The 24286-nt window shown below is 44.0% G+C and overlaps 1 protein-coding gene across 1 annotated transcript in view; it reads right to left on the bottom strand.

Moving 5' to 3' along the window:
* gch2 (GTP cyclohydrolase 2) overlaps positions 1 to 24286 on the bottom strand; it is a 75127-nt gene that overhangs the window by 17553 nt on the left and 33288 nt on the right. Inside the window, exons 4-5 of the mRNA XM_041207349.1 lie at positions 16731 to 16762; positions 13013 to 13097 (exon numbers count right to left, since the gene is read on the bottom strand). Coding sequence (XP_041063283.1) covers positions 13013 to 13097; positions 16731 to 16762 — 117 coding nt within the window. The remainder of the gene's footprint in view (positions 1 to 13012; positions 13098 to 16730; positions 16763 to 24286) is intronic.

Raw genomic sequence — 24286 nt, 5'->3', positions numbered from 1 at the left:
GTGTAGTCCCTTAGTACGGCAAGAGAGTCAGCCTAGATTAATATATTGAAGTCTCTGGACTGGGACTTCAAGCTACAACCTTCTGACTCAAAGGTGATGCTGCTTTAATGAGGCGAGGCTCACAAGAGTGCCTGAGCACCCAATTAAGTGGATTGGGAATGGAAACACAATCATTTAAAAAAGGGGAATGGATGAGGAGGGGGAAGAGGAACAGGACAAAAAGAGATAAATGGTTTGGATCTAATCACCATTACAGAGAAATGGTTGCAAGGTGATCAAGGTTGGGAAATAAATATTCCAGGGAACACAATAGCTTGAAAAGACAGACAGAATGCAAAAGGAGAAGAAGACACCTTTACAGCAAAGGATGACATAAGGACAGTGGTGGGGAAGGATCTCGGTTCAGAAGATTGGGAAGTTGATAAAAAGGGAAGAAAAGAATATGAGAGTAAACTAGCTAGGTATATAAAAACAGATAATAAGAGCTTTATTAAGTATATAACAAGCACGGGAGAGGCTAAAATAAACTTTGATTCCTTAGGAGCAGAAACAAAAGAAATTATCATGGGGAACGAAGAAATGGCAGAGATGTCAAACAAATAGCTTCACAGTAGCAGACACAAATTACATACAAGAAATAGAGGGTAACTGGGAGCTAATAAAAATGAGAACTGAAGATAATTAATATTAGCAGAGAAAAAATATAGGAGAAATTTAAGGAACTAAAAGCCAACACACCTCCAGGATCTCATGGCCTACATCCTAAAGTTTCCAAAGAAGAAGCTGCAGAGATAGTAGATGCTCTGGTTATGATTTTCTAAAATTTTCTAGATTCTGGAATAATCCCAGTGAATTGGAAATTAGCAAGTTTTTTTTTGCTCTTTCACGGAATGTGGGCATCATTGGCTAGGCTAGCATTGATTGCTCATCCCTCATTGAAGTCTTACTATGATATTCTAAATGCATTGCTATGATCAGCCAATGTCAAAGTTGTTTCCAAGAGAGAAATCATGTTTGACAAATTTGCTAGAGTTTTTTTGAGGATCTAACTAGAAGGGAAGATAGAAGAGAGCTAGGAGATATAATTACCTTGGATTTCCAAAAGGCATCCGATTAAGTGTCACATAAAAGGCTACTAAACAAAAATAGGATCAGTGGAGTTGGGGTTTATACATTAGCATGGATAGAGAATTGGTTAACGAACATAAGAACATAAGAAATAGGGGCAGGAATAGGCCATTTGGTCCATCAAGCGTGCCCTGTCATTCAATAAGATCATGGTTGATCTGCCCCAGGCCTCAACTCTCCTTTCATGCCAGTTCCTCATAGCCCTCAACTCCCTGATATTTCAAAAATCTATCTACCTCCTCTCAATACTTTCAGTGAGCTAGCCTCCACAACTCTCTGGGATAGAGAATTCCAAACATTCACCACCTTCTGAGAGAAGAAATTCCTTCGCATCTCAGTGTTAAATGAGTGTCCCCTTATTCTGTAACTATGTCCCCTAGTTTGAGATTCCCCCATTAATGGAAACATCTTCTCAACATCTACCCTGTCAAGCCCCCTCAGAATCTTGTAAGTTTCAATAAGATCACCCCTCATTCTTCTAAACTCTAATGAATAAAGGCCTAACCTGTTTAGCTGTTCTTGATAAGTCAACCCCTTCATCCCAGAAATCAGCCTAGTGAATCTCTTTTGACCTGCCTCCAGTGTCAGTATATCATTTCTTAAATACTGGGACCAAAACTGAACACGGTACTCCAGGTGCAAACTCACCAATGCCCTGTAGAGTTGCAACAAGACTTTTCCTATTTTTAACCTCCAGCCCCCTAGCAATACAGGCCAAAATTCCACTTGCCTTCTTAATTGCTTGCTGTGTCTGAATGCTAACTTTTTGTGTTTCATGCACAAGAACACCCAGATCCCTCTGAGCTGCACTTTTTTGGAATCTCGCTCCATTTAAATAATAGTCTGCCTTTTGATTCTTCCTACCAAAGTGCATGACCTCACACTTTACTACATTAAACTCCATCTGCCAAGTTTTTGCCCACTCACTCAACCTATCTATATCCCCTTGCAGATTCCTTATGTCCTCATCACAACATACCTTCCCACCTATTTTTGTATTGTCAGCAAATCTGGATACATTACACTTTCGCCCGTCCTCCAAGTCATTAAAATAGATAGCAAATAATTGAGGCCCTAGGACTGATCCTTGTGGCACTCCACTAGTTACGTCTTTCCAATCTGAAAAAGACCCATTCATCCTGACTCTCTGCCTTCTGTGTGTTAACCAATCCTCAATCCATGATAATACATTACCCCTAATACTGTGAGCCCCTATCTTGTGCAATAACCTTTTATGTGGCACCTTATCGAATCCTTCTGGAAATCCAAATACTCTACATATTCTGGTTCCCCTTTGTCAACTCTGCTTGTTATATCCTCAAAGAACTCTAGCAAATTTGTCAAACATGATTTCCCTTTCACAAAACCATATTGACTCTGTTTAATTGCATTAAGCTTTTCTAAATGTCCTGCTATTTCTTCCTTAATAATGGACTCTAGCATTTTCCCAATGACAGATGTTAGTCTGTCTGGCCTATAGGCTGGCCTATAGTTTCCTGCTTTTTGTTTCCCTCCCTTCTTGAACAGGGGTGTCACATTAGCGGTTTTCCAATCCTCTGGGACCCTCTGAGTTCTGAAATATTTCGATCAATGCCTCCACTATTTCTGCAGCCATTTCCTTTAAAACCCTTGGATCCAGGCCATCAGGTCCTGGCGACTTGTCTGCCTTTAGTCCCATTAGTTTGTCAAATACTTTGTCCCTCATCATAGAGACTGTTACAAGATCTTTCTTCCCATTAGCTCCTTGCTTATCTGATATCTTTGGGATGGTTATAGTGTACTCCACTGTGAAGACCGGTGCAAAATATTGGTTTAAGTTATCTGCCATTTCGCTGTTCCCCATTATCAATTCCCCAGTTCTATCAGTTCCTTCAATGGTCCCACGCTCACTTTAGCCACTCTCTTTTTTTACATCTGTAGAAGCTTGTGCTGCTTGTTTTTATATTTCTTGCCAATTTACTTCCATAATCAATTTTCTCCCTTTTTATTAGCTTTTTAGTCATCTACTGGTGGTTCCTAAAAAAATTCCAATCTCCTGGCTTACCACTAGTTTTCACCACTTTGTATGCCTTAGTTTTTGATTGGATATTCTGCTTGACCGCCTTTGTTAACCATGGGTAGTTCATCCTTCTCATTTAGTCCTTCATCTTGACCAGGATAAAATTTTGCTGAACTTTATGAAATATTTGTTTAAATGTCTGCCACTGCTCATCTACTGACCTTCCCCTTAGTCTATTTTCCCAGTCCGCTTTAGACAGCTCTTTCTTCATACCTCTGTAATTGCCCTTATTTAAGTTTGAGACCCGGGTTGCTCACCCTCAAACTAAATTTGAAATTCTACAAGGAGTAGGGATAAGAGAGTAGGGATAAGAGAGTAGGGATAAGAGAGTAGGGATCAGCAAGACATTTTCTATTTGGAGGGCTGTAACTAGTGGAATTGTAACTACCACAAGGACCAGCTGGGCCTCAGCTACTTACAATTTGTATTAATGACTCAGACAAAGAGACCAAAAGTAATGTATCTCAATTTGCTGACGAGACAAGCTAGGCGGGAATGCAAGCTGTGAGGAGGACACAAAAAGGCTGCAAAGTGATACAGGCAGGTTAAGTGAATGGGCATCATGGTGGCAGATGGAGTATAATTTGGGGAATTGAGAGATTATTCACTTTTGTAGGAAGAACAGAAAAACAGAATATTATTTAGAAGGTTTGACACTTCTAAATGTTGATGTTCAGAGAGACTTGGGCCAGAATATTGCCGCCGGTGTGTGGGGTCAGGCCCAGCATGCCAATGTGTAAAATGATGTGAGATGTCGTCAGGTGTGCGTCTCGATGTCATCGAATGTCATTTTGATATTGCATTTGGCAGGCTGCGCACCTGCCGAACTGTCAAAAGCCTATTAAGGCCATTAAGAAAGTAATTTACATCATTAAGGTTGGCGGGCAGGCGAAGAACCCAAGTGACCTTTGCATTTTCCAGGAAACCTCATCCACCGGTGGGTTGAGGTTTCCTGAGGTTTTATAAAATTAATAAATAAATTTGGTGAACTTGACAAACATGCCCCAGCTCATGTGACACTGTCACCTGAGGGGACATGTTTAAATAATTTTTAATTGAATTTTTAAAAACTTTCATTGTCTATTCAATCTCCCTGAGGCAGCTCCGTGCCTCAGGGAGACTGCTGCGCTCTTTTGCGTGCATGCGTGGAAGAGCTCTGGCCCCAACTCTCCCTCCTATCCCCATCCGCACAGGTAGCGCGGAGCACTACGGAACGTGCATTATGCTGGGCAGGAGTTAATTGACCCACCCACCTAAAATAGCAGCATGCAGCCAATCGCAGGCAGTGATCAGCTCCGTGCCCGCCCCCGCCTGCTGCCACTCAGCCCACCCAACATAGGTAAGATTCAGCCCTTGGTCTACTTGAACAATGAATAAAGAAAGTTAGCATCTAGGTACAGCAAGCAATTAGGAAGGCAATTGTCATGTTCGCATTTATTGCAAGGGGACTGCAGTACAAGATAAGGAAGTCTTGTTACAATTGTACAGGGCATTGGTGAGATCACACCTGGAGTGCTGTGTGTAGTTTTGGTCTCCTTATCAAAAGGAGGACATAATTCTATTGGAGGCAGTACAGCAAACATTAGATTTAGTTCCTGGGATGAGAAGGTTGCCCTATGATGAGAAGCTGAGTAAATGGGGCTGATACTCTCCGGAGATTAAAAGATTGAGAGGTGACCTTATTGATACAAGCAGGATTCTGAAGGGGCTTGATAGGGCAGATATTGAGAGACTGTTTCCCCTGACTGGGGAAACAAGAACATGGGGGCACAGTCTCAGGATAAGGGATTGAGCATTAAGGACTGAGATGAGGAAAAACCTCTCCACTCAAAGAATTAAGAATCTTTGGAATTCTCAACCCCAGAAGGTTGTGGATGCTCCATCGTTGATTATATTTAAGGGTTTGATAGATAGATTTTTGGTCCCTCGGGAAATCAAGGGAATTGGGGAGTAGGTGAAAAAGTGGAGTTGAGGCAAAACATCAGCAATGATTGTATTGAAAGGTGGAACAAGCTCAAGGGGCTGCATGGTGACTCCTCTCCTATTTCTTATGTTCTTATGTGATGCTGCCATCAATGGACCCAGGCTGACAAAAGTGCCTGAGCACCCATGGAACAGATTGAGAATGGGAACAGGATCATCTAAATGGGCAATGGGAAAGGTGAAGGAAAGAGGAAGAAAATATACACTTAACAGGAGAGTGGAGGATATTAGGAAACGTAATCAGTTAGTGGTGGTGGAAAACCTGCTCTGGAGTTGGGGGCTGGGAAGATGTGTATGTGTGAATTGTACAGAAACATCCTCACTGAGGCATTGAAAATAGGAATGAAGAATTAGGAACAGCCCTTTTAGCTCCTCAAGCCTGCTCTGCCATTCAATGAGATCATGGCTGACCTGTGACCTAACTCCATAAACCTGTCTTTTCCCCATATCCCTTAATGCCTTTGATTAACAAAAATATCTCAATCTCAGTTTTAAAATTATCAATGGATCTAGCATCAATTGCCATTTTCAGAAGAGAGTTCCAAACTTCTACCACCCTTTTCATGTAGGAATGTTTCCTAACTTCAGTCCTGAAAGGCCTGGTTCTAAATTTTTGGACTGTGCGCTCCAGTCTTAGACTCCCCTGCCAGCAGAAATAATTTATCTCTATCTACCCTATCTGTTCCTCTAAACATCTTGAAAACGTCAATTAAATCATCCCAAAACCTTCTAAATTCCAAGTGAGTCCAACCCTAGTTTGTGTCATCTTACCTTGTATTTAAACCTTGGAGTTCAGGTATCATTGTGACAGATCTACGCTGCACCGCCTCCAAGACCAACATACCCTTCTGAAGGTCCAATGCCCATAATTGCTCACAGTTTTTGAGGTGTAGTCTAACCCATGGCTTTGAGCTGAAGTATTACTTCTGGTCCCTTACATTCTGGTGTTCTAGATATAAAGGCCAACATTGCATTAGGCTTCTTGATTATTTTCTGTACCTGTTCTTGACATTTTAATGACTTATCAGGTCCAAAGTCTCTTTAGACTTTCACTGTTTCCAGCTTTTTCACCCTTTAGAGAGTGCCCTATTCTTTCATATTCAGGTCCAAAGTGGAGGATCTCACATTTGCCTACACTGAAATCCATTTGCCACGTTTTTTGGCCAGTCCCTTAATCTGTCATTATTTGTTAGTAATGTTTCTCTTCCATGTACTTTACTTACAATACTGCCTACCCTTTGTCATCTGCAAATGTGGAAAGGTGGCTACCTATCCCATCATCTAAGATGTTAATAAATAAGATGAATAGTTGAAGACCAAACACAGATCCTTGTGGAATATTCTAGTCACATTCGGCCAAACAGAGTACCTGCCCGATATCCCTACTCTTTGCCTCCTGCCATTCAGCCAATTTCGTAAATATGTCAATCCTTTGCCTTCAATTTCATGAGCTTGAACTTTAGCAGTCTCTTATAACAGACTTTACTAAATGTCTTCTGGAACTCCACATAAATAACATGCTTAGACATTCCCCTGTCACCTATTCAAAAAGTTCAATCAGATTCAATTGGCATCACCTACCCTTTAGAAATCCATGCTGGCTTTTTCTGATCAACTGGAAATTTTCTAAGTGTTCAGTAACCCTATTCTTAATTATAGACTCTCATAAATTCCCAACAGCATATGTTAGTCTAACTGGTCTATAGTTTCCTGGTGTTCCTCCCTCACTTCACTGAAATAGTGGAGTGAATTTCAATTTTCCAATCTAAAGGAATAGTTCCTGAATCAAGGGAGCTTATTAAGACTATAGTGAGGGCATCTGCAATGTCTCACTAACTTGTATTGAAGCCTTGGGATGGAAACCATCTGGCCCTGGGAATCTGTTACTCTTTAGTGCCATTGATTTATTCATTACTGTTACTTTGCTGACATTAATTTGGCTGAGTTCCTGACCCTGATTCAATATTGGTAATTATAGTCAGCAGGTGGGGGTACAAAAGTGTACAGATAAGTGCTGGAGATTATGCGCCATCACTGAATGCAGAATGGAAAAGCATGCTGGAAGTTTGCTTCATTTACTACATCAGAAGATCAGGGTTAAGCCGACTAAGTACAAGAGGCACTCTCAAAAATCTACCCATTGCAGTAGATTATAACTACAAAAGCAACCAAAAATACTACTAAATTAAATTATTTCAAAACTACAAGTCTCCTGGAAAACATTAATAATTCACTCCCAAACTCAATCTATTTCTGTTTCAAAAACATTCCGCTGGTGAGGGTGTAGAATTGTGTGAAAGTTGATACATTAACTTCTCAGGCAGCAGATCATACTTTGACACTTAATGTTACAGAAGTTCTACTCTTTGTAAGGCAAGCAGGAAACTCCAAGAAATGGCAAAGATTCAGGAGAACCAGGTCTCCACCTTTTACAACTAGAGGGGATCACAAAATGAAGGAAGTTTCTAGCATGCTTCTCTGGGCAGAATTTTCTGGCTGGCGGGGTGGTGGTGGTGGGTGGGTGGGTGGGGGGGGGCGGTGGCTGGGGGGGAGCGAAGCGGGAGCGGGCACAGACCTGATCGCCACTCGCGATCGGGTCAACACCGCCATTTTATGTGGGCGGGCCAATTAAGGCCAGCCCAGTGTGAATCGCAGCTCCCGAGGACAGCGGGAGTTGGTGGGCAGCCGGCGGGACTGCAATGACCATTGGGTCCAATGGCGACCCGACGGCCTGTTTTAAAAAGCTGCTGCAGCCTTTCAAAGGCTGTGAATCATGGCCAGTGGAAGGGCATCCCAGAGCACTGCTGGTGAGCAGGCCAAGCAGGAGGGTGGCGCAGGGGGGCACTGTGCCCCTTGTTTTTGGACGATTGCCTTGCTGCCCTCCTCGAGGAGGTGGCAGCACTGCAGAAGGTCCTCATAACCCAGGATGGGAGGAGGAGGCCCCCACAACATGACCAAACCTGTCTGGGAGGAGGTGGTGAGCTCCCACGACGTGGTGCAACACACCTGGATCCAGTGCCGCAAGCGCTTCAACAACCTGTTGCGCTCAGGAAGGGTGAGTACCATGTTGACATTGGTCACTTAACCCAGCAGGTAAGCTCTCCCCCCTGGTGCCACCACCCTCCCTGCCCCACCAAGTCTGAGTGTAGGACTGCATTGAATCATTGATGGCATGTGTCCTTCGCTGGGTGGGCCAGCAGATATTGCCCATGCCGAGGTCACCCTGAGAGAGTGGTGAAGAGATGGGTTCTGCACCCGCAGCATATGGTACACTGAGACCCACATTACTGTTTTGGGGGCAACCTGGAGGAGCTGCACCGAGGCGCAGTGCTGGAGCTCCAGGACATGTCAAAGTCAGGGCAATGACATGCTGGGAGGGCAGCTTCAAGTTGGTGTTGGCACCGACCGATCTGCTGTCCTCTGTGCTCCACGTGCTTGCGCCTCCTTGCTATGGAAGGTTAGACTGTGTGGTGCCTAATGTGATGTAAGCAGCATTTGGCCAAGAGAGTGGGTGGGGTTGGGGGGCCATGTCTAACATCTTTGTATGAGTGTTTGGCAGCAGCGGGGTGAGGAGGCACTGGAGCCCTGCAATTTCCCACTCTGGTTGGGGTGGGCCGTCCGCAAAGAGAATCCGGGTACAAGTAGCACCAATCAATGCTCTTCTCTCCTTTTCAGGAGAAGAATGCACATAATGCAGCCGAGCGGGTGAGGACTGGCGGTGGCCAGGCCCAGTTGGCGATTCTCAGCCACTTCGAGCAGGAGGCCCTAGATTTGGAGAGGCGCCATGCTCGCAGGTCCACCGGTGTTGGTGAGGCTGGGGTGCTACGGGCAGGTATGTATGTCCGGCAGTGAGGTCACCATTGTTCTCCCAGCAGCCATGGCAGTGCTGAATGTTCAGTGATTGAAGTTTGCAACATTGACCATTGCTTATGGAAGGATGAGCGCATAATGATCCATGAGATAGGGATACACATTGACATTGTCTCCACATTAACTGATTCAATGTCCTTGTTCTTCCTTTCAGCATCAGCGGACCAGGGTCAGGAGGAGGAGCAGCAGAGGCCCCCTCTCACACCTGAGGACCCTGAAGTCCCAGCAGGGTCACACCCTCTCTGCCAGACAGGCACCAGCGTAGATACTAGCACCTTGGTGGGAATTAGAACATCTGCTAGTGTCCCGGGGTGGTGAGGGCACTTCACAGTCGCTGGAGGAGCTGGCAGAGGCAGAGAGTGCCCATGGTGCCAGCAGTCAGAGGACCACCTGATGATGTGCCTCTGGAGTTGTCCGCGGCACAGCAAGTGCAGGAAATGCAGCCGGGTGCGCGGGAGCATCTGGTGGAGATATATGAGGCTACGCTTGACTTGGTGTCTGTGGTGGAGGAGTCTACATGGACTATCGCCGAAGCAATGAGCCTCATGGCCGAGCACCATGCGCCCTCCATGCAGAGAGTCGCGACTCTCATGTAGAGCCTCCTCCAGGAGACCAATCAGGGCTTCCTGGGGTTGCGTTCAGACCTGCAAGCACTCACAGCGGCATTGACTCAGCTGGTCATTGCCAATGTGGGAGATGGTCTGGGCACTAAGTTTCCCTGCTTGGTGCCCATCCACCTATGGTGAGCAGGGAGGTCTGAAGTGCCCTCATGTCAGTGCAGCAGCTGCCTGTCGTCTCTGCAGGTTCCTCTCAGGGCGCTCTGGACGAGGGTGGCAGCTCCTCCGCCCCTTTGCCAGTGACCATTGCATCCAGTGAGGCTGTGACAACTGGGGAAATGCCAGCTTCCTCCCAGGCGGGGCCAGCACAGGCTCCACGGGCCAGAGGACGCCCGCCAAGGTCAGCTAGGCCAACAGGACAGCAGAGTCAGCAGACTGGTGTTTTTGTGTTGGCCTACAATGAGGCCTTAATGAAGTGGTGTGATTTTTAACACCTTTGTCATTTTGTTTCATTTTTCCTTTGTTTGTAATATTAAATTCAGACATGTCACCTTGGCTAAGGGTGACTCTTTTCTTCTGCAGGTGGATGGTTTCCAAAAATATAATGAGTGTTTGGTGGAACATTGAGCTTTATTAATAAGACCCTTATTTAATGTTCCTAACTAGGCAGATTTTGCACTTAGGTATCGAGTAAGGAGCCTGCAGCCCAGGCTTGTCCTGGAGGTCCATCTGTGGTGTGCTAGCTGAAGGTTCGTTGGATTAAAGCCTCCCGGATGTCCCTGCCTCCCTGGAGTATGCCTGGGTCAGCGCCTACCCTCTCAGCATTTCCCTGTGTGTGCTCATCCTCAGACTCACTGCTGGACTCGTCGTGTGCAGCCGCATCCACATTGTCGACATCTTAATTGTCTACAGCGTCCCCCCTTTCCAGCGCAAGATTGTAGAGAGCGCAGCCTGAAACCACTATCAGCGACACACGATCTAGTGGGGTACTGGAGTGCGCCCCCTGAGCGGTCCAGGCATCGGAAGCACATCCTGAGAAGATCAATGGCTCTCTCCACCACAGCCCTTGTGGAGGTGTGGCTCCTATTGTAGCACTGCTCAGCTTCTGTTCTTAAATGGCAGAAAGGCATCATGAGCCATCTCCTGAGGGGATAACCCTTGTCACCCAGCAGCCATCCATCCAGCTGAGCTGGAGCACTGAGGAGCCCCGGCACTTGGGAGTGTCTGAGGATGTAGGAGTCATGGGAGCTGCCTGGGTACCTTGTACAAATTTGTTGAATCAGCATCCTGTGAATCAGCTTGACCTCCCAAAGGTGTCTCCTCTGAAGGCTGTATGTGCACTCCTCCCCCTTCTAGCCCTCTCTTCCTCCTCAGAGGAGGTGCCTTCGACGGAGAGTTCAGCTCCCATTCCCAGGCCCAAAAAAAGATTCCTCACTGTAAAGCGCTGACCTGAAGGTTGTGAGTCCAGACCACTATCTGCACGTTCATGGAGTGGAAGCCCTTCCTGTTGACGAAGGCACCGGGCTCACCTGCTGGCGCCTTGATGGCCACGTGTGTACAGTCTATTGCACCCTGGGCAGGGGGGAAGCCAGCAATCACTGCAAAGCCTCTGGCTCGCTGTGTCTGGATTGTCTGGTCCCAAGGGTAGAGGATGAAGGTCAATGCACGTCTGAACAGAGCGTCTGTAACCTGCTTGACACAAGTGTGGATAGCTGATTGGGAGATACTGCAAAGGTCACCCACCAACCCCTGGAAGGAGCCAGAGACATAGAAGTTGAGGGCAGCTGTGACCTTTAGAGCCACTGGCATGGGGGGTCCACCCACACAGTTAGCAGAGATCTTAGGCCCAATCATCTGACAGATATTGTTGACTGTCTCCCTTGAGAGACGGAGCCTCCTTCGGCACTCCACCTCAGACATATTGAGGTAGCTTCTTTGCCGCCTGTATACCCTGGCAGCAGGATAGTGGCGTCTTCTGCGGCCCCTTCTGCCTTGGACTACCTCTTGGCCCTGCACCCCTTGTGCCTGTGCCTGGCCTCCCAAAGGTGGCTCCCCTGGAGGCCAAATGTACACTCCTGGCCTCCTTTCTCTTCTAGCCCTCTCTTCCTCCTCAGAGGAGGTGCCTCCAGTGGACAGTTCAGCTCCCATTCCCAGGCTAAGGGAAGGCTTCCTGAAACCTGCAGGCCCAAAAATGATTCTTCACTGCAGAGTGCTGACCTGAAGGTTGTGAGTCCAGACCAAGCAGCTAGTATGTGTTTTGAAGTATTGCAGCTCACACAGGCTTGTATCAGTAACTTTGAAAAATCAATATTTGACAGAGCACACTCGCAACCCCTCTGAGCCCTCTTATCCCACCCGTGGATGAGGTTTATACAAATGTGTCCTACCCACTTGCCCGTTGTGCCTGTGCACTGACCTGAAGATCACACAGATACCGAAAAACCGCCGTCGATTGGCGCCTCAAGTGGCCGGTTATTTAATGGCGGGCGCACATCGGAGATCATGTGCGCCCGCCCACTGAAATATCGCGATGGCGCGCGGTGATGTCAGGACGCTTACCCGACGTCACCGTGCGTCATTTTACGCACGTGCATGTGAGGCCCGCCCCAGCTCGCCAACGGGAAAATTGTGCCGAATATTGCTAAGCTCACTTAGAGAAGCCATAGTATGGTTGGTGTGAGAAATGGAAAACAATTCGCTGTTCTGGTGCAGTAAGGTGTCCCCTTCTGGGGTCAATCCATGTGCACAATCAACTTAGAGCAAGACGACACAATGTAGGGGAACAGGTCAGAACTGGGGAAGCAATCAGAGTCTTGCAGATCAGCCAGTCATCTTAAAGGCTTGCTTTCAAATGGTGATGAGGAATAGTAAAGAAATAGTAGGGGGGGTTTTTGTGGCCCCGTTGTGGTGGGAGCGGGCCCGTATAACACAGCGAGCAGTTCAAAAGCCTACTGGCTTCGGCGGGACTGGAAAATCCCGCCTGCGGAAAAGGCCGTAATATTCCGCCCGTAGTGTCTCAAAAGTTAAATGGCTGCAAATGGGACATAATTCCTGATAGTTTCATTTACATGCCATACTGCATTGGAAGTACGGTACTGACAAAAGTGCCCATTCCCAAAAGCTGCCTTTAACTAGAAATGGTGAAGCCCAAACAGTTGCAACTGAGAGACCCTAATAAATGTCAAAATGTCTTCAATTATATAATCATTCTGTGGAATGCACTTCCCTTTATGATAGATAAGTATATGCAACCACTCTTCATCTGGTCTATCCTTAAAAACACTATTTTAAAAATTATTAAGGTTAATTTTTTATATGGTGTAAAACCTTAGTTAGTCCTCATGCCCGAAAATGACAAGATAGCCAGTACGTAACAAAAACAATGTAGACTTAAATAAAATAAGAGAATGCTTACGTTGCTTCTATGACGACTGCCACTCCAGCTGGTTTCAAAGCCTCTGTAATGGCCACAGCAATTTGCTTGGTCAGTCGTTCTTGAACTATAGTGGATAAACATAGGTGGAGTTTTCAGTGCCAGCCTCTAATAAACAGTTCCAGCTCTGATGGAAGTTTGTCAACCTGAAACGTTAACTCTGTTTCTCTCTTCACAAATACTGCCAGACCTGCTGAGTATTTCTAGCAGTTTCTAATTCAGATTTTAATTCAGATGTCTAGCATTTGCAGCTTTTTGTTTTTGAACTATAGGAATTTGTTGCTATTTACAAATATGTCAATATATGTCTTGTAGCTAAGGGGGTAAATCAAGGTGATTGATACAATAGAGAGGATGAATTAAAGGAGGCATTTGGGTTGAATATAAAAGACAGTTCAGAATTTCATCAAAAGCAGAAGTCCAAAATAGGTGTTAGAAAAGTAAGTTATAATGCGCATAGCGATCATGTTTGAACTTCAGAGAGGATCAGAGCAAGGAGTAGGTTTCCTCTAATCACTTTGTGTTAATGACACCCTAACCACACCTGGAAAATGTTTAACAGCAAATTTGTAAAAATTGCTTTTAAGGGGAGACTTGTTGCATGCACGAGTGAGCAGGGAATAGAGAGAAACCGTGTGTGAAGAGGAATTATAATGGGAGGTGGCTCATGTTTCTGTGCTGTAGGTTTTATGTAATTCACTGTAAATTCTCCTTATGAATGAGGCATGTTAAGATAATACTGTCAAATGTTATTGAAGAGTAGGATATGGCTATTTTTCAAAAGCCGTTTCAAAGCGAAGGAATGTTAACCCTCCAGTAGGTATGGAATTGGGCGCTGCTTTTGATGAAGAATTTAGGCATGGCTTCACAAATGTCCATTGTGAGGCTTTGGAGCTTGCTGAACAGGGCCATGTGGGTGGTTCTATGTGTACAATGACTTAAATGGTGAGATATGAGTTTACAAAAATACATATTTAAGACCCATACTAGGAACAATGATTAACTAGTTTGATCCTGTGCTTCTGAAATTAAGGTATTCTAAGATATGAGCAAGGAAGTTCTCCAAGATCCTATACCGTAAGGTAAAGATGGATAATTACTATTGCTTCCGAGTGGACAAGTACCTAGCTTAGCTTAAGTCCATGCACATTTGCTGTAGGTACTTCAAGATTAGCGGAACCTCAATGGGATCAAACAGATTTCTATAAAACTATAAAGTTAGGTTCCCAATGGGCTTACACATACAGTTTTTTAAAATTCATTCATGGGATGTGGGATTCACTGGCTGGGTCAGCATTTATTGCCCATCCCTACTTGCCCTTGAGAAGGTGGTAGTGAGCTGTCCTCTTGAACTGCTGCTGTCCATGTGGTGTAGGTACACCCACAGTGCTGTTAGGAAGGGTGTTCCAGGATTTTGACCCAGTGGCAGTAATGGAACGGTGATATATTTCCAAGTCAGGATGGTAAGGAGGGTAACTTCCAGGTGGTGGTATTCCCATCTATCTGCTGCCCTTGTCCTTCTAATGGTCATTGATTTGGAAGGTGCTGTCGAAGGAGCCTTGGTGAATTCCTGTAGTGCATCTTGTAGGTGGTAAATACTGCTGCTACTGTGCATAGGTACTGTGCACTGTGCTGCTACTGTGCACTCATCCAGGCAAGTGGGGAGTATTCCATCACACTCCTGGCTTGTGCCTTGTAGATGGTGGACAGGCTTTGGGGAGTCAGGAGGTGGGTTACTTGTCGCAGGATTCCTAGCTTCTGACCTGCTCTTGTTGCCAATGTTTGTGGGTGTGGTGCCAATCAAGTGAGTGGAGAATTCTTCCATTTGAAGAAGAAGGGGTTATCTCCAGACTATATGCATAAGCAACATTGGAATGTCGCCCTTTAAGATATTTTGATGTCTTGACAATGGGATTGCCAACCATGCGCTCACCCTAACCCATGCGAGATGGACTCCTTTAAGGAGTTTTAATTTGTTTCCAAAAGGAGGTGAAAGTTGAAGCTGGCTAACTATAAGAAGGGCCAGTTATTAAGGCAGAAAATAGGATAGATAAATTCATAAAAGGATGTTGCAGTTGGTTGGGATGATTTTTTATTTATTCTTTCACAGCATGTGAGTGTCACTGGTAAGGCTGGCATTTATTGCACTTCGCTAACTGCCCCGGAGAAGGTGATAGTGAACCACCTTCTTGAAATGCTGCATTCTGTGTGGTGTGGGTACGCCAACAGTGCTGTTTGGGATGGAGGTCCAGGATTTTGACTCAACATCAGTGAAGGAACATATAGTTCCAAGTAAGGATAGTGTGTGACTTGGAGGGGAACTTGCACACAGTGGTGCTTTTAAATGCCTGCTGGCCTTGTCCTTCTAGATGGTAGAGGTTACATGTTCGGAAGCTCTTGTGAGTTGCTGAAGTGCATCTTGTAGATGGTACACACTCCTAGCATGTTGCCTGCTTTCATTTGAATAATCCAAATGGCCCTACACAGTAGGTAAGTTAGCTGTATTTTGCATTACAGTATCCTTTACAATGGGGGAAAACTGGCCCAGTGGTGCTTAGGAAGAGGAAGTAGGAATGCCTCTTGGTTCAACAAATACTCCAGAATGAAAACTTGATCTACTAAATCTCTTTAGCAAATGCGTGTAGAAATCCTATCAACATTTCAAAGACTTGCCCTGGACATTGACATCGACCTAATAAAATGGACACTCTCATTTGAGCTGAAGCTATCATATCACTTTCAGTTACATAATATTGGTTCCTGCTAACTACTCTGCCCTTAAGTCATATCAACTGAGACTGTTTGATTCCTGTTGCTTGGAGTTTGCTGTACCTTTTTGCAGAAACCAAGGTAACTAAAAGCTGTTATTAGGAGATGAGCATTAGTATTAAAATTGGGTGAACTATTGTAAGACAAAGTTCGCAAGTAAGAACAAGATTTGATTATAAAACACAGGAAATGCCTCTCCGATGTATGTTGGAGAGACGATTTGCAAAAATATAAGCGAATTAGAATTCATCGGATGTAAGATTTAATATACAACCCTGAAATCGATAGCACAGTGCGTTTTGATGTTAGTGCTGGCTTGAGCCCATCTGAACCTCAGCTTTTAAACCTTAAATATTTTGTAGGTTTAACAACAGGATCCTTTATTTGCCTAGCATTGGTGGGAACCCAAACAACAAGGGATACATCTAGGGTACCTACCATTGCATCCAAGCTGGAAAGTCTGGTCGAGATGGACTGGCTGAGGGCAGTGTTGGGTGTCCTCCCCATCCCCTCCACTCCCCACCCTCAAACCCCATAATCAGAAAAGGATTTTGCTGCCTTGGGGCCACATGAAAAGTGTTTTTTTTTAACTAGATTATGTTATGGGTATTCCAGTACAGATCTGGGTGTAGATCACTGGATAGCCCCAACATCTACTGCTTGGTTTGCCAGTATGCCTGGTCTTACGAGATGTACTTGGTGAACCATGACACCAAGGGAAAGGTAAACTGAGTGGATACAGAATGCAACCTGTATCGAAAGTCCCATATCTGTTGCAAGGAAAGTTTGGACTATATAACTTTAAAGTTAGGCCAACATATTGATAAATTAGGTTATGGATTTGAGAAAAAGAGAAGCAAAGGCAGTAATGCATAGAAGTCACCTATAGCACACTTTATAAAAATACAAATTATATTGGAATTAATAGTACCTTGAAGTCTTCTACTGTAGATTTCAACAATCCTGTAAAAAAATAATAAATTATGGTCACCTTTTGTTGTAGTCCTGCATTGTAGGTTTAACTTTCAGGAAAACGTTCATAATTCTGTAATGAAAATGTAAAAAAGTGACTTTTTCTAAACTTCAAATGTTTGAACATTAGAGCCCTCATATACAGAATCAAAATATTAAATGTGCTCGTGTTCTCACAAGAAGCTTAAAGAGTTCAGTTGCAATCATTTCATTAAGTTCTCACCAAAAAGTTGAAAAATACACTGAAAAAGTAATGATCGGAAATGTGTACTTTTAAAGTTTATATTAGTTATTTATGCGTCTAAAACACGGGGGGCGGTGGGGGGGGTTCTTTCTCATTTATCATTGTAGCTCAACAAAAACATCAACTATTAGTGGGTCAAGGACAAAAAATACTCAAACACAATGCAAAGTTGATATTTTTCAGCTTCATCATTAAAAACCCTCACTCTTGACAAAAGACACCCATACTTTTAATACTATAACTTTCATTTTCATTATAATATTCCTTATTGTGTAATATACTGACCCATTGATCATTCAATGATCAGTTAAAAGGTGGAAGCTCTATGAGCAATTTACAGGAATGTCTCCATCTTGGATGTGAAAATCCAGGCCTAAGCAATTTCCTAAATAGTATTAAAATAAAAACAGAAAATGCTGGAAATGTTCAGCGAGTCTGGCAGTACCTGGAAGTTTGGGTTCATGCTTGCGGACTGAATGGAAGTGTTCTGCAAAATGTTTACCCAATCTGCATTTGGACCCCACAGTATAGAGGAGACTTAAGGGTGCAGATGATTCTCTCATGGGCAGGTGACCACAGGCCTCTGTGCCCTTTTAGAGGAGGACCTGAGGCCACAAGGATTTGGTGACACCCAATGCCCATGGCCCATGGTCAAGGTGACTGTGACACACAATTTCTTTGCATACAGATCATTCCACAGGTTGGCTGCTGACATTTGCAGGTTTTTGCAATCTGCCACCCATAACTGCATCACTCAGGTTGCAGATGTCTTGTATGGGAGGGCATCAGACTATATCAGGTTCGAAATGGGTGCTGCCAGACAGGGCCAAAAGGTGTCATGTTCACCTTGCAGGAACCAGTCAGGTGCAGGGTGGAATAGATTGCACCCATGTGACTATTAGGGCACCGTCAGATTAGCCAGGTGGCCAGGTCAATTTATGAATAGGAAGGAATTCCACTCTTTCAACAAACAGCTGATATGTGACCACCGCAAAATAATTCTGCAAGTGTGTGCAAGATTCTCGGTAGCTGCCATGACGCACTCATACTGAGGCATCCTCAAGTGCCTCAGCTCTTCAGCCCACTACAGCCTCCATGAAAGGCTCCAGAATGACCAAGTGTACTGCAGATCATGGCGTATAAGTCAACCTGGTATATAAGACAACCTCATTTCTTCGGCACCAGAATACATGTTTAGGCCTCTACTTGGCACAAAAGCCCTGCTAATAAATTTCCACAGTCTACCTGGATTATACCAGTTTTGAAACACCATTTATTTAAATGCTGAAATACAGTATAACTGTATGAATTCAATCATTCCATGGGGGAACATCACTAAACTTTAGTTACATGAAAAAAGATGATCTACAACTTTTAAAGAAAAGCATTTAGTGAAATCATGTCTTGAATTTACAGTAAAATGTATGTGAACTTTTTCACCCTGGTTTTAAGATTTTTCTTACCTATAAACATAGAAAATAGGAGCAGGTGTAGGTCATTTGGCCCTTCGAGCCAATGGCTGATTCTCTATCTTATTGCCATACTGCTGCTCGCTCCTTACCCCTTGATGCCTTTAGAGTCTATAAATCTATCCATTTCCTTCTTAAGTATATTCAGTGACATGGTCTCCACAACCTTCTGTGGTAGAGAATTACATAGGTTCACCACCCTCTGAGTGAAGAAATTTCTTCTCATCTTAGTCCTAAATGGTTTACCCCGTATCCTGAGACTGTGACCCCTTGTTCTAGACTGCCCCCACCCCCCACCCAGCCAGAAGAAACATCATCCCTGCATCCAGTCTGTCCATCCCTGTCAGAATTATATATATATCAATGAGATCTCCTCTCATTCTTTTAAACTCCAGTGAATACCGGCCTAGTTGGCCCAATCTCTCCCCAAATGACAATATGTCATCCCAGGAATCAGTCTGGTGAACCTTCGCTGCACTCCCTCTATGGCAAGTACATCCTTTCTTAGGTAAGGAGACTAAAACTGCGCACAATACTCCGGGTGTGGTCTCATCAAGGCCCTGTACAGCTGCAGTAAAACATCCTTGTTCCTGTACTCAAGTCCTCTCACAATGAAGGCCAACACACCATTTGCCTTCTTAACTGTTTGCTGCACCTGCGTACTTGCTTTCAGTGATTGGTGTGCAAGGACACCCAGGTCCCTTTGTACATCAACATTTCCCAATCAGCACCATTTAAATAATACACTGCCATCCTGTTTTTCTTATTGAAGTGGATAACTTCACTTATCCCCGTTATACTGCACCTGCCATGTATTTGCCCACTTAATCAACTTGTCTAAATTGCCTTGAAGCCTCTTAACACTCTCCTCACCACTCACGTTCCCACCAAGTTTCATGTTGTCAGCAAACTTGGAAATATTACATTGGGTTCCCTCATCCAAATCATTGATATATATTGTGAATATCTGGGGCCCAAGCACTGATCCCTGCAGTACCCCACTAGTCACCACCTGCCACTCCAAAAAAGGCCCATTTTTTCCTACTCTCTGTTTCCTGTCTGCTAACCAATTCGCAATCCATGCCAATATATTACTCCAAATCCCATGTGCTTTAATTTTGCACATCAACCTCTTATGTGGGACTTTATCAAAAGCTTTCTGAAAATCCAAATACACCACCTCCACTAGTTCTCCCTTATCTATTCCGCTAGTTACATCCTCAAAGAGCTCCAGTAGATTTGTCAAACATGATTTCCCTTTCATAAATCCATGTTGATTTTGTCTAATCCCGTTGATATTTTCTAAGTGTCCTGTTATCACATTCTTTATAATAGACTTGAGCATTTTCCCTACTACTGATGTTAAGCTAACCAGTCTGTAAGTCACTGTTTTCTCCCTCCCTCCTTTTTTAAATAGTGGAGTTACATTTACCACCCTGCAATCTGCTGGGACTGTTCCAGAATTTACAGAATTTTGGAAGCTGACAACCTTCGCATCCACTATTTCCATAGCAACATCCTTTAGTACCCTGGGATGTAGATTATCAGGCCCTGGGGATTTATCAGCTTTCAGTCCCAATAATTTCTCCAGCGCTATTATTTTACTAATACTAATTTCCTTCAATTCTTCCTGCTCTCTAGACCCCTGTTTCCCTAACATTTCTTGGAAGTTATTTGTGGCTTCCTCCATGAAGACAGAACTAAAGTAGTTATTTAATTGCTCTGCCATTTCCTTGTTCTCTCTTATAAATTCTCCTGTTTAGGACTGTAAGTGACCTACCTTTGTCTTCACTAATCTTTTTCTTTTTTACATATATATTGAAGTTTTTACAGTCTATTTTTATGTTCATTGCAAGTTTACTCTCATATTCTATTTTTCCCCTCTTAATCAATCTCTTGGTCCTCCTTTAATGAATTCTAAAATGCTCCCAATCCTCAGGCTTGCTACTTTTTCTAGCAACATTATATGTCTCCTCTTTGGATCTAACACTACCTGTAATTTATTTTAGCCATTGTTGGGCCATTTCTCATGTTGTATTTTTGCACCATAAAGGAATGTATAACTGTTGCAATGCATACATTTGTTCCTTAAGTATTATCCCTTGACTATCCACTGTCATGCCTTTTAATGAAGTTCCCCAAACAGTCAGAGCTGATTCACCCCTCATACCTTCATGGTTTCCTTTGTTTAGATTTAGGACCCTAGTTTTAGATTGAACGACTTCACTTTCCATCCTAATGAAGGATTCTATCATGTTATGGTCACTGTTCCCTCAAGGACCTTGCACAATAAGATTATTAATTAACCCCTTCTCATTGCACAAAACCAAATCTAGGATAGCTTGTTCCCTAGTTGGCTCCTCCAGTACTGGTCTAAAAAAATTCTCATACACACTCCAGGAATTAGACGGCCACAGTATTATTGCTAATTTGGTTTGCCCAAATCTATATGCATATTAAAATCACCCATGATAACTGTTGCACCCTTGTTACATGCGTCTCTAATTTCCAATTTAATGCCGTCCCAAGTTTACCACTACTGTTTGGAGGCCTATAGACAACTCCATCTAATGTTTTCCACCCTTGTTGCTTCTTAACTCCACCCAAACTGATTCTACATCTAGATTTTCTGAGCCAATATCCTCTCTCACTATTGCACTCATTTCATCCTTAACCCTACCCCACCTCCTTTTCCTTTTTGCCTGTCCTTCCTAAATATCAAGTACCCTGCAGCCATGTCTCCATAATCGCAATCATATTGTACCTGTTTACATATATTTGCACTGTTAATTCATCTACCTTATTGTGAATGCTCTCTGCATTCAGATACAATGAGTTTAGACTTAGCTTTTTAACATTTTTACAAATCTTTTTTGTACTTCAGCCCTATCTGCTGTCAGTGCTTCTTTCTTCTGCCTTCCGCTTTTGCTTTCTACTTTTCTGTCTTTCATTCTTATCTTTGTTTCACTCTCTTGTGTCTCCCTGTCCAGGTTCCCATTCCCCTGCCAGTCTAACTCAAACCCTCCCCCACAATACTAACGAGGACTCCTGCGAGGATATTAGTCCTGCTCCTGCTGGGCTGCAAACTGTCCAGCTTATACAGGTCCCATCTTCCCTAGAATCGGTCCCAATGCCTCAGGAATCTAAATTCCTCCCTCCTACGGCATCTGTCCAGCCATTCATTCATCTAGTCTATTCTCTGAATCCTGATCTCGCTAGCTCATGGCACTGGGAGTAAAACTGAGATTACTACATTTGAGGTGCTGCTTTTTAATTTATTACCTAGCTCCCTACATTCTGCTTTCAGGGCCTCATTCCTGTTATTCCCTATGTTGGTAACAATTTGGACTACGACCTCTGGCTGTTCACCATGTCCTGCAGCCACTCAGTGACATTCTTGATCCTAGCACCAGGGAGACAACATACCACCTTGGGGTCACGTCTACGGCTGCAGAAAGTTCTATCTCTTCCCCTTACAACAGAATACCCTATCACTATTGATCTCCTACTTCATTTCTCCCTCCACTGTGAAGAGGAGCCATCCGTGGTGCCATGGACTTGGCTCTTGTTGCATTCCCCTGAGAAACCATCTCCCCCAGCAACATCCAAAATGGAAAATTTGTTAGAGAGGGAGATGGACCCAATGGGCTCCTGCACTACGTGCCTAGTGCTTTTACTCTGTTTGGTGGTCATCCATTCCCTTTCTACCTGTGGACTCTTTACCTGGGTGTGACTACCTCACTGAATGTGCTATTCACGAAGATCTCATCCTTGCAGATGCACCACAGTGACTCCAGTCACTGCTCCAGCTCCAAAGAGCAGATTTTGAGTAGCTGCAGTTGGAGGTACTTCCTGCACACATGGTTGCCCTGGACACTGGAAGTGTCCCTGACTTTCCACATCACATAGGAGGAGCATTCCACTCAGCCGAGCTGCCCTTCATGGTTTACCCTTAAATTACTCCCTTTGCTTTTACTTCCTCTAGTTTAGAGAATATTAAGGACAGAAGAGATACTCACCAGGTCCTACTTACCAAGGGCTGCCGCTCCTCATACTGAGGAAAGGTTGAAAAAGAAAGGATTACCTCCTTCATCTTCACCGAACTCCCTCTCGCACCAAACTCCAACTTAAGCGCTCTTATGCAGCCCAAAACAGCACTCCAGTGCAAACAAAAGCAGCACTGTAAGATGGCCTGCTTCTATGCTGCCTGAATCTAGCTTCTGAAAACCTGTTTAAACCAGTTATCTAGTTAACTAGCTGCAGCTGCAAGCAGAGCCTGTATGACTCTTATTTTAAAGCTGGACTAAAACTCACCTGCTCCCAACCCAAAGAGCAACTTTTAGACTAGGCTTTAGATAAAAATTAACACTTAAAAGGCCCTCTCTCACCAAACTCCAACTTAAGCTCTCTAATGTAGCCTGAAGCAGCATTCTAGTGCAGACAAAGGTTGTTTTATATGAACTGTAAAACTATCCAGTGGACAAAGCTCCATGGGTGGCATGTTTACATTTGATCACATTGGCTCTGGGGATAGCCAGAACCTGCAGTAGTTTTGTGGAGACCTTATTATTCATTGAAACTCGAGGTAAGGATGCTGGTGGACAATAAAAACGCCTTAAAGGAGACTGAAGTTGGCTGTCAGTGTATGTTTAAAAGAAGTCTTTAAGTCATGTTTATAAATGAATAATATTTATGTTAACTGAACATGCATGATTTCAGTTGATTTGAAAGCAGGATCATGAGTTTTTATGGAGTTACATGTGCATCAATTAGTCAAATACAGATCGATGGTCCCCTATGCTGTTTTCTATTGGTGCATTATAATAGAGAGGATGGAAAAAGATCAAATGTTTGCAATAGAATTTAATATGTGTTTGGTACATCTCTCATTTTCTTACTGGGCGCAGTTAGACGGGTGGAAAGGGATTTATTTTCTTTTCTATGTCCATTGCAAGACACCAGAACAAACTGGATTTATCAAATAAAATATTGAAAATATTCCTCCTCCCCATAAAAATTAGAGTTCAGCTTTACCATCTTCCCATGTAAGAGGTATACAGTTTTTCAGTGCCTTCTAATGGAGATGAGTCCAAGTATTTACATTCCTTGTTGCTTCTGCCCTGACACATTTTATATTCGATGTACACGTCAGCCCCCATTTTTGGAATGAGTATTCAAAGCTACACTACTTGCGGAAGATATGACTGATGATACTGTGACAGAACCCCATCACAGAGGCCCATGGGAGATATAACCATCAGCATTTGATGATCAAGGCAACCAATGAATAGGCCATTGCTTTGCTTAAAAAGCTGTCCTGGTACTTTGGACCCTCTGGGGGCATTTTCCAATGAGGTGCTTCAAGGGTATCAGGCACAGTGGTGATGAGTTCTGCTCCCAACAACCTGGTATTACAGAGCAGAATCGCACAGGTGCCACAGGATGGTGCTGGCTGCTCATTATCCTCAGAGGAGCAGGAGGAGGAAGATGATGATCAGTGGGCAGAGCATGTCATCCAAAAGTGCCCACTGACCTGCATGCCAGGGAAGCCTGCAAAGCTCTCACTAGGCAAGATTCACCTGCACACATTGCATGCAGCACTGCATTCTTGGCATCTGTGGTATCAGTTGCAGCCTTAAGCAAAATCTCATCCAAACATACAGATCTCCTTGCCTCACGTAAACCCAAGTTACCTCTCCCACTCTGACACTCCAACCTATTGCATTCATTGACCATTAGGAGCCGAATGAATTTCAGCTCAATGTGCAGTGGGGCACTAAGAGCTCCATGACACTTAAGGTG

The sequence above is a fragment of the Carcharodon carcharias genome, chromosome 2 (genome assembly GCF_017639515.1).
Source record: "Carcharodon carcharias isolate sCarCar2 chromosome 2, sCarCar2.pri, whole genome shotgun sequence".
In the NCBI taxonomy this organism is placed as follows: Eukaryota; Metazoa; Chordata; class Chondrichthyes; order Lamniformes; family Lamnidae; genus Carcharodon; species Carcharodon carcharias.
Note: the sequence above shows the minus strand (reverse complement) of the source record. Positions and strands in the feature narration are given on the sequence as shown.